Here is a 16,697-nt window from a genome sequence, read left to right as displayed (position 1 = left end):
TGATGCTTTCTGCCGAAGACACAGAAACCTGTGTGTGAACTGTTCACACTGCCTCCGCTCTGATCTCCTCCCCCTTCTAAGACGACTTGTGTAAACCACTACCCTTCCTGGCCATCTCTGCGCTCTACAATACTCTGAGGTTTAATCTGAGGTCAAGTTGCTGGTGAGCTTACTGTGATTAACCTTCTCGGCATTACAGAGTGCATAAACAGTTGGCCAGGGATACGGTTTATGTGAGCAGTCTCACAACGGAGGGGAGAAGTAGATCAGAGCGGAAACTGAGCGAACAGCTCACACACAGTTTTCTGTGTCTTCAGCAGAAAGCAGCAGGTTCAGAATTGGGGGAGGGGATTGAAAAGATAAAAGTATGTAACAAATTTTTAGTCTCCAGGAGGGGGAATAATTCAACATGTATTTTACATTACCATAATACCCCTTAAAGCGTAACTGTCATTTCAGGGTCATTTTTCTGAAAACATTAAATATCAATAGTACAAGGGATTTTAAGAAACTCTGTAATAGGTTACAGTTTCCCTCTGGACTGAAAAAGCAATCTCCCAGCCTCCCCCCTCACATCAGATATAGCAGGATTTCTGTCTCCATTATGTGGCTATGGAGAGGGGAGGGGATGCTTCCTCATCTCCCTCAGCCCCTCCCCCCTTCATAGGCTTACAATGGAGAGAGCAGAGCCGTCTTCACTGGCTTCTCTGTAATGAAGACGTGTTTGCCTGATAATGCACAGATAAGAAGTCAGGGGGGGGGAGGCTGGGAGATTGCTTCTTGAGTACAGAAGGAGGCTTTTTTGGCTGATGAAACCAATTACAGAGTTTCTTAAAATCGCTTATACTACTGATTTCTGCAATAAAAAAAAAACATGACAGTTACGCTTTAAATATAGAACATCCAAAAGAGTCCTTCAATCACTATTTTTCCCTATATACTTTTCTCATTTTTGTTTCCTCTCTGCACTACTGCTAAATTGTGATACTGCGGGTGGGTTACTGGTAAGTACCATAGCAACCCATTTCTCTTCTCTGCGAAAACTCTCCAAACGACTTGCATGTACTCTATGGCGCAGTTTTACTGAAAATTATGGCATTTTTATATGCCATTCTTTAGCCAATTTGCAAGGCACTACTCTGCTCCTAATTTAGGGCTACTTGCTGGAGCACATCATAGGAGGTTGTGGTAGCAGTAGACCGTGAAACAGCTGTTTTACTAGCTTGTGGCTCCTCACTACAAGATGGTGAGCGTCATTTTCGGAGATTTATAACTGACACAATTTAATAAATGTCCCTCACTGTCTTTCACTCCACCTTTCAACATTACCCCTAGTTGGTCTCCTTTTACCACCTAGCAATAAATGTAGCCCCTAGTCTGCTTACTACACCTGGAAGCAAGAAATATATATCCCCAGTGAGTTTTCCTACAGATAGTACTAGGTTAATCTAGGAGCCTAAAACTGCACAAAATTATTCTTGCTGCCTCACAAATTTTTGCTGTCCATTTAAAAGTATCAATTCAAAAGGAAAATAAAAAGCTGAGGCAAAAACGGGTGCAGTTGTATTCCAGCCTGCAGCATCTGTTTTCCATTGACTTAAATTTAAAAAACTTGGAAATTTTCATAGTGACCATTAACGCAAATAGCGTTTTATAGTTGGGGGGCCAAGCCATAGATGAAGCTTATGGGACTCTATGCAATAATACCTCTAAACCTCTAATTGTGGCAACAGGAAAAAAAAACAACACCACACAATTTTCTATTTGACAAAGTTTTTTTTATTAAAGTATTGTAATGCCCCCAAAAAGTTATACAAATCACCCATATACACTTATTACGTGAAATGTACATAAAGTGCTTTTTTCCCTGCACTTACTACTGCATCAAGGCTTCACTTCTTGGATAAAATGGTGATGTAACGACCCAACTGCCATCATTCTCTCCAGCAGCCACAACCCGCACAGCTCTGGGAGGCGGGTTGTGACATCAACATTTTATCCAGGAAGTGAAGCCTTAAAGCAGTAGTAAGTGCAGGGAAAAAAAGCACTTTATGTGCATTTCCCGTAATAAGTGTATATTGGGGATTTGTTTAACTTTTGGGGGGCAATACAATACTTTAATAAAAAATGTTGCCAGACTTGCCCTTTAAAAAAAATTATTTTAGGAATCACTCAGCAGCTTCTCCAAGGGTTTATAGAAACACAACATATCTTGTTGGAGACGTACTCATCAGGCAGCTTCTGTACATATAGCAACAAGAGGCATAACTTCATTATTACCTTATCCCCATGTGCCAGATTCAGGAAATATTTATTGCCCAGAAAAATTCCTGTATATATGACTATGTTAAAGGTGAGCACCTAATACTAGGAACTATAAAACACCTAAATACCTGTAAATTACAGTTGCTTTACATATGGATTCATAGAATTGTTTAGATGGAATTTCTAAAACAATGATGGAAAGGTTTGCTCCTCATGCAAAAGGATCCCCAACGAAAACACAAGTGCTCATCTGTAAGTGGCTTCTGTTCTGCAAATGTATCCTTAAGTGTTCGAACTGGTGCTATGTTTTGTGTAACAATACATGTCAGCATGTACATCTATTTACAGTGTGGGCCCAGGAGACAGAACCCATTTACAATAACAGATACAGCATAATGGAGAAAGTAAGTAAAGCTAAAAACAGTGCAAGATGACAAATCTTTCAAAAGAAAAATGAGACACAATTGACACATCCATTTTGAGCCTGCAAACTATTTTCAGAGAATTGACAATACGATAAAATGTGCTTTTACACAGCATGTGATTATGTGTGAACACTTATAGGACTTCTCAAATGTAAATTTCATATATCCTAGCACAGCAGAAAATCTATTTCCTTCCTATAATGGGTAAGATATTGGCATGCCAAATACAATTCTCTGTTCATAATGGTATACATTGAACTTTATAAACATCATTTTGTACATCGCTCTTCATAGTTCACGGTTAGTGATGAGCGAGTACTAAAATGTTTGGGTGCTCGTTACTCGAGACGAATATCTCCCGATTCTCGAGTCGTGTGAAAACCTGTTAACCTCAGAAAATGATGGAAACACCATGGAAATGGACAGGAAACAGCAGGGGCAGCATGTATGGATGCCTCTAAGGCTGCCTAATGGAACCATTATGCCTAATTCTGTGCAACAGCCTGGTTAAAACAGAGGTAGGCATATGGACCACCCAAAAACCCAGCCTGACACAGCATGGCAGTGAAAACACAGGGAACCATTAAAACAGAGGTAGCATAGCATGAACCAGCCAAAAAACCAGCCTGACACATAATGGCGGTGAGGACAGAGTGAACAAGCTAGAAGCGGTAGCCAGTCAGCCTTCCAAACATTATACCAGACACAGCATGGCAGTGAGCACACAGAGAACTCCCGGGAGCAGCAGTAGCCAACATGGAGGCCAGGCAGGATCAGCAGTAGCCAACATGGAGGCAATGGTAGGCACAGCAGTAGTGAACATGGATGCCAGTTAAGGCCCAGCAGTAGTCAACATGGATGCCAGTTAAGGCCCAGCAGTAGTCAACATGGATGCCAGTTAAGGCCCAGCAGTAGCCAACAAGGAGGCAAGGGTAGGCACACCAGTAGTAAACATGCATGCCAGTAATGGCCCAGCAGTAGTCAACATGGATGCCAGTGAAGGACCATCAATAGCCAACATGAAGGCAAGGGCAGGCACAGCATTGGTCATGTATGTCCATTACTGCTCTGGTCAATCCTGCCTTAAAAACGTCTACAACATTGAAAAAAAGGTAGAAGGTACTGGTGAAAGAATGCCATAGGACACCCGTAAGATAAGATGACATCCACAGATAATATGGTTTGAAATGGACAAGACAAGGAAGGTGAGGGCAGGCACAGCAGTAGTCAACATGGATGCCAGTTAAGGCCCAGCAGCAGTAGCCAAAAAGTAGCAGTTGGGCTAACATTCTATTGAAGTTCTATGCAGGTGTACTACAAATCCCAGCAATACAGTGTAGTACCCACTAGTTTAGGGGGGGCTGTACGGTACAATCTGGTAGTGGCTGGACCTAGACACACTGACACCAAATCCCAGCAATTCAATGTAGTACAGCAGGACCACCAGCCCCAAAATTAAAAAAAAAAAAAAAAAAAAAAAAAGGAGTACACTGAGCACTTCTTAGGGGTCTGTATGCAACATCTAATACTCGATCGAGTACCAAGTTAGGAAGAGCATGCTCGCTCATCACTATTCATGGATTAAAAAATACAAGTTTCAACAATTTAGGTTTTTTTTAAAAAAAAAATAAAGGGGGCATGGTCTAGTTGGTAATGTGAAAGGACATTAGGCTCTTGCACAAAATACAGCACTCTTTGATTCATCTGCATTGGGCACTTGTGACCTCTGATGCCGGAATGTTAATGGTCCATAAAGTAAGGGTGCCAAAACAGTAAACAGATAAGGGAATTGTAGTAGGGCTAAAGAGGTGTCAGCTTCTCTAGCTGATGCCTCTGCAGATGCATCTTTGCACCAGGAAAATGCCCTTAAACCTTCCACACTTGTGGAAGTCAAACATTGCAGTTTATAAGCTCTTTATTGTTGATTACTACTGCCATACGGGGCTATCCTTAGACTGCAGCAACATTTGGATAGGCGGTATGCGTCAGTAAGCAAGGTTGCCCAGCAAAACAGCACCACACTTCCTCCCCCAGCTTACATTTCATCATCACTTCCACAGGCCAAATCTATCAATGAAGAGGCAATGCATCACTTTTGGTTGAAAACCCTCTACCCTTTCTCATGGTTTCCTGATCTATACATCAGCATAAAAAGAAGTAACTGTTTATTTGATATCCAACATATCCCGCCCCATCACAGTTGCCATTGTGACAACATAATCTGTTTTATTTTAATGTTCTAGCTAGTATAACTATATAGTTAGTATGGCTCAAAAAGATGACAAGTTCAACCAATGGTGAGGAGAAGATGGATGAAGGGAAGAGGTATCGGTGGATAAAGAGGAAAGGATGTGTTGTTTCACATCCACATATGCATTAATGTTTTTTTTTATCCTTCTAAGAATCTAAATCTGTTTTGAAGCCCTCCACTGTTTTGTGACCAGATCCTGGGGTAGACACTTCCACAGATTCACAGGGTAAAGGCGGCTCATCACCTCCGGTGATTAAAGCGACTCTGTACCCACAATCTGCCCCCCAAACTGCTTGTACCTTCAGATAGCTGCTTTTAATCGAAGATCTGTCCTGAGGTCCGATTGGCAGGTAAGGCAGTTAGGGCGGGTTCACACTACGGAATTCTCAAGGACAATGTCCGCGGAATTCCGTCAGCTGTCCGCCCGCACATCGGGGCGCATTTCCGCCGGCCCCATAGACACCATTCTATGGGCCGGCGTATTCCGCTATACGCTGAAAGAAGTGTCATGTTACTTCTTTTAGCGGATCGCGGAATACGCCGACCCATAGAATGGTGTCTATGGAGCCGGCGGAAAAGCGCATGCCCGTGCGGGCGGACAGCTGACTGAATTCCGCGGACATTGTCCGCGAGAATTCCGTAGTGTGAACCCGCCCTTATTATCATAAAAACAACTTTCAGCTTCGTGCCCTATGGCCGTGCCTTACATTGTGTGCCTGGAGCATTCTTAATGATGAGGAGGGACGGAGAGGTGGTGCCAGCCTAATGAATACACAATGTAAGCTACGGCCATAGGGCACGAAGCTGAAAGTTAAAAAGTTGTTTTTATGACAATAACTGCATTACCTGCCAAAAGGACCCCAGGACAGATCTTGGATTAAAAGCAGCTATCTGAAGGTAGAAGTGGTTTGGGGGGGTCAGATTGTGGGTACAGAGCCACTTTAAGCTTCTTTTCTCCAGGTAGAGTGATGCACCCTCGTCTTTCGAGGGCACTTAACATACTCCAGATGAGGCCTCACCAAAGCTTTATAAAGTTGTAATACCATTCTATTTTAACGCACAACAATCTCCTTGCTGGCCTTAAAAGCAGCTGATTGACATTACATGCTGTTCTGTAGTCTATTATCTGAGTATACACAAGTTCCTCCCTACCAGTGACTCTTCCAGTTTACCTTCCCTTGGGACATATGATGCATGCAGGTTATTAGTATTTAGATGCATTACTTTTTTCCACAGTGAACCTCTGTGGAACCCCAAACGGTGTGTTCAAGTCCGCTTGTAAGTGTATTATATATATTTCACTTTAACTGGATCTTAAGTCTTAGACAGGATTTGCCTGTGTAGGAACATTTTGCATGGGCGTTAAACCCCATGCCACAAGTAATCTTTGTTATTCAGACTATTCGTTAATCAGACCCGAGCAGTATCTGCCTTTACACCTACAAGAACATTTTTGGCCAGACTGACAGATTCTTTTGTTCACTGCTCACAACTTTAACAGCTGCTTAAAATAAGCTTTGATGCTAAAGCACTTTTAATTAAATTGCAGTCAGTGCATACCTGTGTCCTATAAAAATAATGTACAGTCTGAAGAATATTTCTTACATTTGCAGAACTAATTAAATACAATAGTTGTATTGGCAGCAGTTTAGACAAGAGTGCAACTCAGCTCTTTATGAGCAATTTCCATTTTACTGTTCAACATTTGATCTTTATCCTCCCTTAAACCAACTAAAAGTATGACTTAGGGCATCATCTAAGCATGTCATATAGCCAAATAAAACAAATATATATGTCATCAGTCTTTTTTTACCCAAAGTTTTCAACTACCCCTCAAACATGTCATTTTTTAGGATGTACTTTGCACTGCATGATATAGTTATTTGCACAGCCCTAGGAATGGATGGTCACATGAACTCTTCAGTGCACAACAGTTTTTGAGAAATTCAATACAGAAATACTTCTCCGTCAACTGTTGGCACAACATATATTTTATGGTGGTTGGAAACAAGGTGTTGGAAGATCTGAGGGTTATGGGAAAGTTAGAAATGGGATGTTAAAATTGTACCAAATCTTGGATAATGGAGAGAATTCATTCCACATTGACAGATGCAACACTAGATGGTAAAGGAAATAGGACCAATATCAATAGAGAAATGGAAAGGGCATCCATAAGAACTAGAAATGAGCGAACCACGATTATGCTCGAGTCCATCCGAACCCGAACTTTCGGCATTTGATTAGCGGTGGCTGCTATAGTTGGAAAAGCCCTAAGGCTATGTGGAAAACATGGATTTAGTCATTGGCTGTATCCATGTTTTCCAGACAACCTTACAGCTTTATCCAAGTTCAGCAGCCACCGCTAATCAAATGCCGATCGTTCGGGTTCAGATGGACTCGAACCCGAACCCGGTTCACTCATCTCTAATAAGAACACGAGCATATCCTCTGTCAGTCAGATATATGCTTGTTCAGGTTAAGATCCTTCATAGATTATATATAGATATATGCACCTAAATTGTTAAAGTTAATGAGAATTAGTGACTCTTCAGAATGACAGAATGTGATAACGTGCAAAAATTTGGATCATGGAAAGGATGGTGTAACATGGTAGGGTGAGTAAAAAGGTTTGATTCAATATGGTGTACAGTGAAAAGGAAAATTTAGAATATCTAAAAAAATTTGGAAGAGATGGTAAAAAGTTATAAATTTTGCATAAACACTTTTTCTTCTATTATTTCTTTTCAGGGGTGTTCGGGGGTGGACAGTAGGGGGTCGGTGTGTTATTTTGTATATTGGAAGTCTTGGTACTCTAAAAGAAAATAAGGAAAAGTGTGATATGTGATACAGACCTTTATGTTATTTGTGAAGCACTTCATGTAACAGATAGTATAAAATGTGTGGATTTACCCTATTGGTGAATTCACACAAGGAGGACTCACTGTGAATCTTGCCTATGGAATTGTGCTGGTAGAATCGACAGTAGACTAGTAGGGCATGGGAGTGAAAATTGACTAATCTTGTCCACATGCTGAGGATTTTTTTTTTTTAAGAAATTTACCTGAAAAGCAGATTTTTATACCTACAAACATTATTTGGGGGGGATAGCGTACTTGTTTTAAATTAGGCCCCCCAAAATTTCCCTGCCTGATTCACTAAGAGGCACGTGCTTCTTAGTGAATCCTGCCGAATCTGCGCCTAAGCAGGTGAAGTTTTCTGCCATGATTTCCACCTGTGAGCGGGTGTAAATCATGGCAAATCAGGTACGGGGGAAGCCACACCTCCTCCCCACCTTGCTACAGCCCCCCTGCCCGCCCATCAGGCGAGCGGGGGGATACAGCTGGCGTAGACCAGGGAGAAGGCCTGAATCTGCGCCTTCACCCTGGTGTATGCCCAGGCCTCAGCAATAACAAAATCCACCTATGTCTTGCTGTGGATTTTTTGCTGCAGATTTATCCCTTTCAATGTACTGCATCGGGGTGCAATGTGCAATATCCATGTCATTCATGCAGTATTATGCTGCTGACTCCCCATGTGTGGTCGTAACTTTCCCTAACAAATACATAGGTACCAGTATGTTCCAAAGTACAGTGATCGATTTGTTATCTCATTTGTGTTTGATGCCTTATGAATATATTTTTTCCATTTTAGACATATGTGCTACTTTTCAGTCTTGATAATACTGTAAGAATCTGGTTTACGATTTTATTTGGCATGCTGTTTAAAAACAAAACATGAATTCTAAAAGATGATCTAAAAAGGTCATGCTTTATACCATATATTTTTAAACACATTATAAATATGTAGTAAAGAAAAGGCGCAATCGGGAGTATTCACTCTCCTTAAATTAGATCTATAAGCCCCAGCACATCTTTGTGAGATGACATTGAGGTTAATTCTTAAAGTTCTAGCACAGCAGTTTTCCTTGCTCGTTTTTCTTGGCATTGGGGCAGAATTTATTGGAAAAACATTAATGCAGGTGTTACTGCTGCTAACACCTCACAAAGCAGCATTGCTTGCAATAGCGACAATGATCCTTCAGCGTATTATAACTGATCTACAAATTACTCTCAAAGGCTTAGAAGACTCTTCTCATTCTTGGCAAAGGCTCAAACTGATCCAAGATGAATAATTCATGTTTCACCTCAGTAGAAAAATGCATTTAATCTCTACTTCTTGTTCCAAGAAAAGATATTCCCTGATTGCGATTGACCTATCACTTCACATAGTGGATGGGCTCCTTTGATTTAATTTAGATTTAAGTACAGAAAAAAAAAAAGAAAATAGATCAGAAAACTTCAGCTATTGTAGAATTTGGATTTCTGTTAACTTACTAGGCTATATACACAAAGCAGGGTGTAGGACTACAATTATTTGGGAGCCAAGTGCTATGCACCTAATACTGAATAATAAATGCCGACTTCTTAAACGCATACCTGTCACTACACCCGCTGCTGGATCAGCTGTGAATTTCTCTTGGAATCCAGAGGTTTGAATATCCATGACAACAAACCCCGCAGTGACTGAAGTGTGGGTCACACTAGAGGTCATGCACATTTCCATCATAGTGCAGTTCATTGTCGGGGATACAGAAACTTCCAGATTACGAGAGAAAATTACAGCTGATCAACCGGCAGTGGGTGTAGTGACATATAAGCTTTAAAGGGAAACCACCAGTTATCAATCAATGCTAAAACCACTGCCATGCATCAGAAGTACAAGGGATATTCATTAAAGATTACCTTTTGTTAAATATGTCCGGTTTGTCACTTAAGAAAAAAAAATATTTTGTAAAGTTCTAGGGTAAGGTCTCCTTTATTGTTCATCACTTATAAAAAAAAAAAAAACACAGAACTGAACATTATCAACTTCTGTATTTTGCTGCAACAAATATTGGTTAATTGTGCTCTCAGAAGCCCACCTGCCACTATTAACTTTTCACCACTTAGCGAATAAAGACACCGTACTTTAAGCACACAGCACTCACAGCAAAAAAAAAAAAAAAAAAAAACAATGTAAAGGTGAGTCCACCTTTACCTTTCAGAAAAATGTTATTTAACCCCTTCAAGACCAAGCCTATTTGCACCTAAAAGACCAGGCTCATTTTTCAAAATCTGACCTGTCTCACTTTATGCGCTTATAGCTCAGTGATGCTTTAACGTATGCTAGCGATTCTGAGATTTTTCGTCACATATGGCACTTTATATTAGTGGCAAAATTTGGTCACTACTTTGTGTGTTTTTTTGTGAAAAACATCAAAATATAATGAAAAATTAAAAAAAAATTAGCATTTTATGAACTTTGAAATTCTCTGCTTCTATAAAAAGAAAGTCGTATCACATAAATTAGTTACTAAGTCACATTACCAAAATGTCCTCTTTATTCTGGCTTTCTTTCATAAACATATTTAACTTTTTTAGGGTGTTACGGGGCTTAGAAATTTATCAGCAAATTACCACATTTTCGTGAAAGTTTCCAAAACAGATTTTTTTAGGGACCAGTTCTTTTTTCAAGTTGATTTAGGAGGTTTGTATACTGGAAACCCCCATAAGTGACCCCATTTTGGAAACTACACACCTTAAAAAATTAATCTAGGGGTATAATGAGCATTTTAACCCTACAGGGGCTGGAGGAAAGTATTCACCATTAGGCCGTAAAAAAGTTAAAAATTATAATTTTCCAATAATATATATGTTTAGATTAAAGTTTCTCATTTTCAAAAGTAACATGAGAGAAAAAGCACCCCAAAATTTGTAACGCAGTTTCTCTTGAGTACTACAGTACCCCATATGTGGGCATAAACCACTGCATGGACACACAGCGGAGCTCAGAAGGAAAAGAGCACCAATTAGCTTTTTCAATGCAGATTTTGCTGAAGACGTTTCTGAGCGCCAGGTGCGTTTGCAGTGCCCCTGTAGTGTCAGCGGAGTAAAATATCGACATAAGTCACCCCTCAAAAGTGCACCCCTCAAAGAATTCATTTTGAGGAGTGGTGAGCATTTTGACCCCACAGATATTAGAGGAAAGTATTCAAAAGTAGACAGTAAAAATGCAAAACTCGAATTTTTCCAATAATTTGTTGGTTAAGTTTGAAATTTCTAAATTTCACAAGGAACAGGAAAAAAAAAAATGTACCCCAAAATCTGTAACACAGGTTCTCCTGAGTACAACGGTACCCCATATGTGGGCATAAACCACTGTATGGGCACACAGCAGGGCTCAGAAGGGAAGGAGCGCCAATTTGCTGGAGCAAAACCGCAGCTAGTAATAGTTAGAATAATTAGAATAGCGCAGTTACTAAAATAAAATAAAAAATGAGATTACAGGTAATGTGGGGTGGTTACGGGTAATCTGGAGGTGGTTACGGGCAACCTGGGGTGGTCACAGACAATCTGGAGGGGGTCAGAGGCGAGGTGCGGTGGTCAGAGGCAATCTGAAGGGGGTCAGAGGCGAGGTGCGGTGGTCAGAGGCAATCTGGAGGGGGTCAGAGGCGAGGTGCGGTGGTCAGAGGTGAGGTGCGTTGGTTGCGTGTGATCTGGGGGGTTACATGTAATCTGGCATGATAACGGGCAACCTGGGGTGGTTATGCACAACCTGGGGTGGTTACGGGCAACCTGGAGGGGGGCAACCTGGAGGGGTTACAGACAATCTAGAATTGTTACGGATAGACTGAAGTGCTTATAATCTGTAATCTGGGGAGGGTACATGTAATTTGGGGTGGGTACATGTAATTTGGAGTTATTGCGGACAATCTGGAGGGGGTCACGGGCAACGTGCGGTGGTTACGGGCAATCTGACGTGATTACGGGCAACCTGGGGTGGTTACAGGCAACCTGCGGTGGTTACGGGTAATCTGGGGGGGTTAGGGGTAATTTGGGAGTAAACTGCAATTATTACTATAATAAAAAGTGTGTTTTATTTTTTTGTATGTTTTTCACTTTTTGCGTTTTTACACATTTATTTTCACTATATTACTATGATTACTGTGATATTTTCTATCACAGTAATCATAGTTCAGTAACAGAGACCAAATTGGTCTCTGTCACTTTAATTTTCAGAGTTGGCTGGTTCGGGAGCGCATGCGCACTTCAGAAGCAGCCCTGACGTCGAGGAGGAAGGACCTCCCAGGATCAGGTGAGTATATGGGGAATGGGGGGTGACTGGGGGATAGGGGTGACTTGGGGAGTGGGGGCACAGTATCACTTTTTACCCCCTGTCACCAATCATTCATGGTGACAGGGGATAAAAAGTGCTGGGGAGCACATGGCACAAGCGATCAGCGGTATATAGTATATACCACTGATCTCTTGTAGCGGGACCCCACAGGGGCGGAGAGCATGGGGCTTTCATTCATTTTTACTTTAAGATCACTGTGAACAGACATTAGTCTGTTCACAGTGATGGTGGCGGCCATCTTGGATCTGATGGCCGCCGCGGGGAGGGGGGTTAGTGACTGGGGCACTAGGGGGGCTTATCTGGGGTCTGATTTTACTTATTTCATCTCCCCCCACCGTGGGGGCCCACGTCGGCGACGGTCACTAAGGGGTTAATTGGGGTCACCTGCGCGATCGCAGAGGATTCTCATTATCTTCGGTGCTATCTCTGCAGCGATCCTGCTCTCATCAGTAACCCCGTCAGTAACAGTAACGTATATGTACATTCCTACTGCATGGGGTATGTGCAATAGGAACGTATATATACATGTTACTGACGTGAAGGGGTTAAGAAACCAATTGTATTCACAAATACAAATTTAGAACATCATTGTAACATGCTAGAAGTACAGTACCTGTTACAGGCCGCATTAAATACCATCACTGCTGGGTGGCCCCACATAGCATAAACTGAAACTGACAAAATCATGTCTTTTCTTAAAGCGACTCTGTACCTACAATCTGAAACCCCCACCTCAACCTCTAGTATGATTGGAATCTGATTTTAATTCAAGATCTATCCTGGGGTCCGTTTGGCAGGGGATGTAGTTATTGTCCTAAAAAACAACTTTTAAACTTGCAGCCCTGTGTCAAATTGGTATGGCCAATAGTACCCATGCCATAAGATTGTGACACCCCTCCTTCCCTCCTCCCCGCCCTCTTCATCATTAGGAATGCCCCTAAAACAATTTCTCCTACCCATGACTTGTCTGAACACTGCACCTGTACAGTGTTTAGACAGGTGATGATTGGGAGAAATCCTGCCTGGGGTATGCCTAATGATGAGGAGGGCAGGGAGGAGGGATGGAGATGTGTCACAGTCCTAGGGCACACACAAGATAAGATTTCGCCTCTCCCCAAATCCCTTACTGACTTTGGCTTTAAAAACCTGTCAGATAAATCTCTCTGTGTAAAAATAATATTACATTAATGGAGAGAGAGATTTATCTGGCAGATTTTTTAAGCCAAAGCCAGGAATGTATTTGAAAAGTGGAGAAATCTCAGTCTTTCCTTTATAGACCGTTCCGGACTTTGGCTTCAATAACCGGTCAGATAATTCTGTCTTTGTAATTACACCATTAGTTTCTTTCTATGGTGCACCTGCACCCTATAAATCAAGTTTTAATAAATATGAAATATTCTGCTAATGCTATAAATACCCGAATATTAAATGATGACGTCCTGATACTCTTCATATTAAAAGATGAGTTTACAAATTTACTTGCACTTCTATTCTACAAGTTATCCCAGTTATTAGGGTAGAAGCACACGCTTACCTTCCCTGTACAGGAGTTGGGCTAAAATCTTCCCCAAAGGCAACACAACAATCTTGTCCATTCTGATAAGACTTGTCCCGCTCAGTTTTAGCCTCAGCTGCTCTGTGAAAGTTGTCCAGAAGTATGAGCTCATTGAAATCACTGGCCACGGCTGCTGTGCCCACTCGACCACTCAAGTTGGAATGATTTGTCGCACTTGTCTGAGTTTGCTCCACTTCTAGTTTTCTTATGCATGGGATATCATTATTGTTCTCAAGGTACATTTTATGGTTGGAGAGCAGTTGTCTTAACTATAAAAAAGGGAAAAGAATATAGTGATATTTATTAAACAGATTTGCTCATGTGGCTTCTCTTGTGATACATACATAGCTCACTGCAAAAAAAAAAAAAAAGTTAATTTCAGATGGCATTATTTTATGTCAGTGGAACAGATAATTATATAATGGAAAGATCTGCACCTTTCTAGTTGTGGCCTGAGGCACACAGTGCTTTTAACATTAAAGGGGTTATCCAGCGCTACAAAAACATGGCCACTTTCTTCCAGAGACAGTCCAGCTCTTGTCTCCAGCTTGGGTGGGGTTTTGCTGTTTAGTTCCATTGAAGTGAATGGAGCTTAATTGCAAACCGCACCTGAACTGGAGACAAGAGTCGTGTTGTCTCTGAAAGTGGCCATGTTTTTGTAGCGCTGGATAACCCCTTTAAAAAGGAGAAGTCCGACCATTTTTACTTTTGGGCAGCCAGCAGGGGCAGGGGGAACTTGCTACAAAAGCCTAACTTACCTCTCCACGTGCAATCGGGCAATCCATCAGCTGGGAAGGAATTTTCTGCCTCGTCATGACATCACCAGGACATGTCCCGTCCCCCCCCAAAGTCCTGGTGATGTCATGACGAGGCAGAAAATTCCTTGCCAGCTGATGGATTGCCCGCTCAGCCAATCAGTGACTGCAGTGGCGTCCAGTCCCAGTCACTGATTGGCTGAGCAGGCAGTCAACCTGGTTGTGATGTCTTGGCTGGGAGAAAATCTAAGAGCAGCGATCTTATGCTGGAGAGGCACAGGTAGAGGTGAATAAGTTATTTTTTTATATTCCCTCTCTCTTTTTTTTGTTTGTTTGTTTTTTAAGTCCCCTTTCTGGACTTCTCCGTTAATTTGTGCTATTTTGAGTTAATCACAGCAAAATCAGCACTGTTTTACCACAGTTGTGCAAGTCACTGCAATAATTGCTGATAGCCCCCTATTGCACACAGGAGCTGAGGATAAAGGTAAGTCTTGGTGCAGTTTGTAATTTAATACTACATCTATTTTGGTTGTTTGGATAACTGGGGGCATGGCTAAACCCCCAGCACTAATGGGGCAGGCCCACTCCACTGATAATCATTAAAAGGGGCCGGCCAAGGGTGGACCAGTGCTCTGGGGAAGTAGCCCTTACTCAGTGCTTCAAACAGCCTTATTAGACATAGTATTAGCTCCCTATTGTGCATGGGGTGCTGAGGATGAATGTATCGGCAGGTTAGATTCATCTAACCTGCTGATAGTTTCCCTTTAATGAAGCTCATTTAAGGGTGAACAGGCACTGTCATCTTCAGCCAGCAGCAAGTTGCAGCGTTTGGCACAGTAAACTGTGCTGCAGTTTGCTGGCATCATAGCAGCTGCAAGGAGGGCCCACTTTGGGATGGGGCCCTGGTCAATTACCCTGTTTGCCTCTCCTAATGCTAGTCCTGCTTAGCATGTATGAGCTGTAATAGCTGAAAACCGATGCTTTTAGAAATGCTGTCTGTCACGCTTTACTCTTCTGGTGCATCTTTAGTATTAAATTTAGCTCATCAGTAATGTTCAAAAAAAGCGTACAGCAGTTCTTACAACAATTCTGCAACATACAGTATGAATATTCCCCTAGGGAAAAGAGTAGCTAAGATCTGGTTAGTTGAGTTTGCTTTACTGTAAGGCCCAGTCATTTCTCCCAAACACAAGTTTAGAGGGGGAGCTTGGTACATGTGACATTCATGCTGAATGTAATGTTTTTCAATGCAGCTACCCTGGGTCAGATAGCTGGCATAACTACATTAATACATGACCTAGATTTTCGCTCCCAGTGGCACTTAAGCTTTAAAAAAAAAAAAATACAAATATAAAACAGATGGTGGATTTCCAGTATTTGACATAAATGCATTGCCATGTAGATTCAGATATCAACGCACAGAAAATAAGTACTGTAATAGCTGTCACGGTTTGTGTCGTCTGCAGTAAAAAAAAAAAAAAAAAAGTGGCAGCTGCAATTTTACTGGGTGCTTTTGTTCTGCAATGCCTAGACAACAGGCTGTTCTTCAGTGAAGCTCTCTTCTATATTAGGACAGCTAAAGTTTGTATTATTTTATGGGACTATTGTCTGCACCATGGCACTAGCATTATATGCCACCATAAAACAAAATATTCTATCTGCTATTGTATTGGAATTACTGGAGTTTCACTCCCTTGGAAACACGTTATGTATGTACAGCATGGGCACATTGAGTGTCTTCTGTGTCTTTCTATGTGAATGTCAAACATCTTTGTATCCTACGGTACAGTCTTCAGTATGGGATCTAGCATTGTAAAACATATGATTTTCCGGTGTTGGATCCTATACTGGAGTCATTTTCCTGTATAATTGGTGATACACTTTAAGGCCAGTTTTACACGTACTATGTGAAATCTGCTACGATACTCCGTACTGTTAGCCACGGCCTACGTAACTCAGCATCTTCCGGGCAAACAAGCGAATACATTACTTTTCCACGCTCCTGGCTGCTTCTCCGGCTTCGGGGTCACTGCCGCCCCGCTCAGCCAATCGGTGACTACAGCAGCACAGTGCACTGATTGGCCGATCGGTACACCAGGGAAGCAGACTGGAGCGCGCGCAGGTAATGTATTAGGGCCCATTCACACTATGGATTCAGCGCAGAGATTCTGCCAGGAACCTCCGTCCGCAGACTCCATGCTGAATCCCTCCTGCTATGTCTTTGCATGGAAGGGCTAGCGTGCCTTTGCTCAAAGAATTGACATGTCAAT

The 16,697-nt window shown here is 41.8% G+C and overlaps 1 protein-coding gene across 1 annotated transcript in view; it reads right to left on the bottom strand.

Annotated features, from left to right (window-relative positions):
• Positions 1-13,914, bottom strand: part of OCA2 (OCA2 melanosomal transmembrane protein) — a 184,038-nt gene extending 170,124 nt beyond the window's left edge. Inside the window, exon 1 of the mRNA XM_069972387.1 lies at positions 13,652-13,914. Coding sequence (XP_069828488.1) covers positions 13,652-13,914 — 263 coding nt within the window. The remainder of the gene's footprint in view (positions 1-13,651) is intronic.
• Between the last annotated feature and the right edge of the window lie 2,783 nt (positions 13,915-16,697).

The sequence above is a fragment of the Dendropsophus ebraccatus genome, chromosome 5 (genome assembly GCF_027789765.1).
Source record: "Dendropsophus ebraccatus isolate aDenEbr1 chromosome 5, aDenEbr1.pat, whole genome shotgun sequence".
Lineage (NCBI taxonomy): Eukaryota > Metazoa > Chordata > Amphibia > Anura > Hylidae > Dendropsophus > Dendropsophus ebraccatus.
This window is presented reverse-complemented; position numbering and strand designations above follow the sequence as displayed.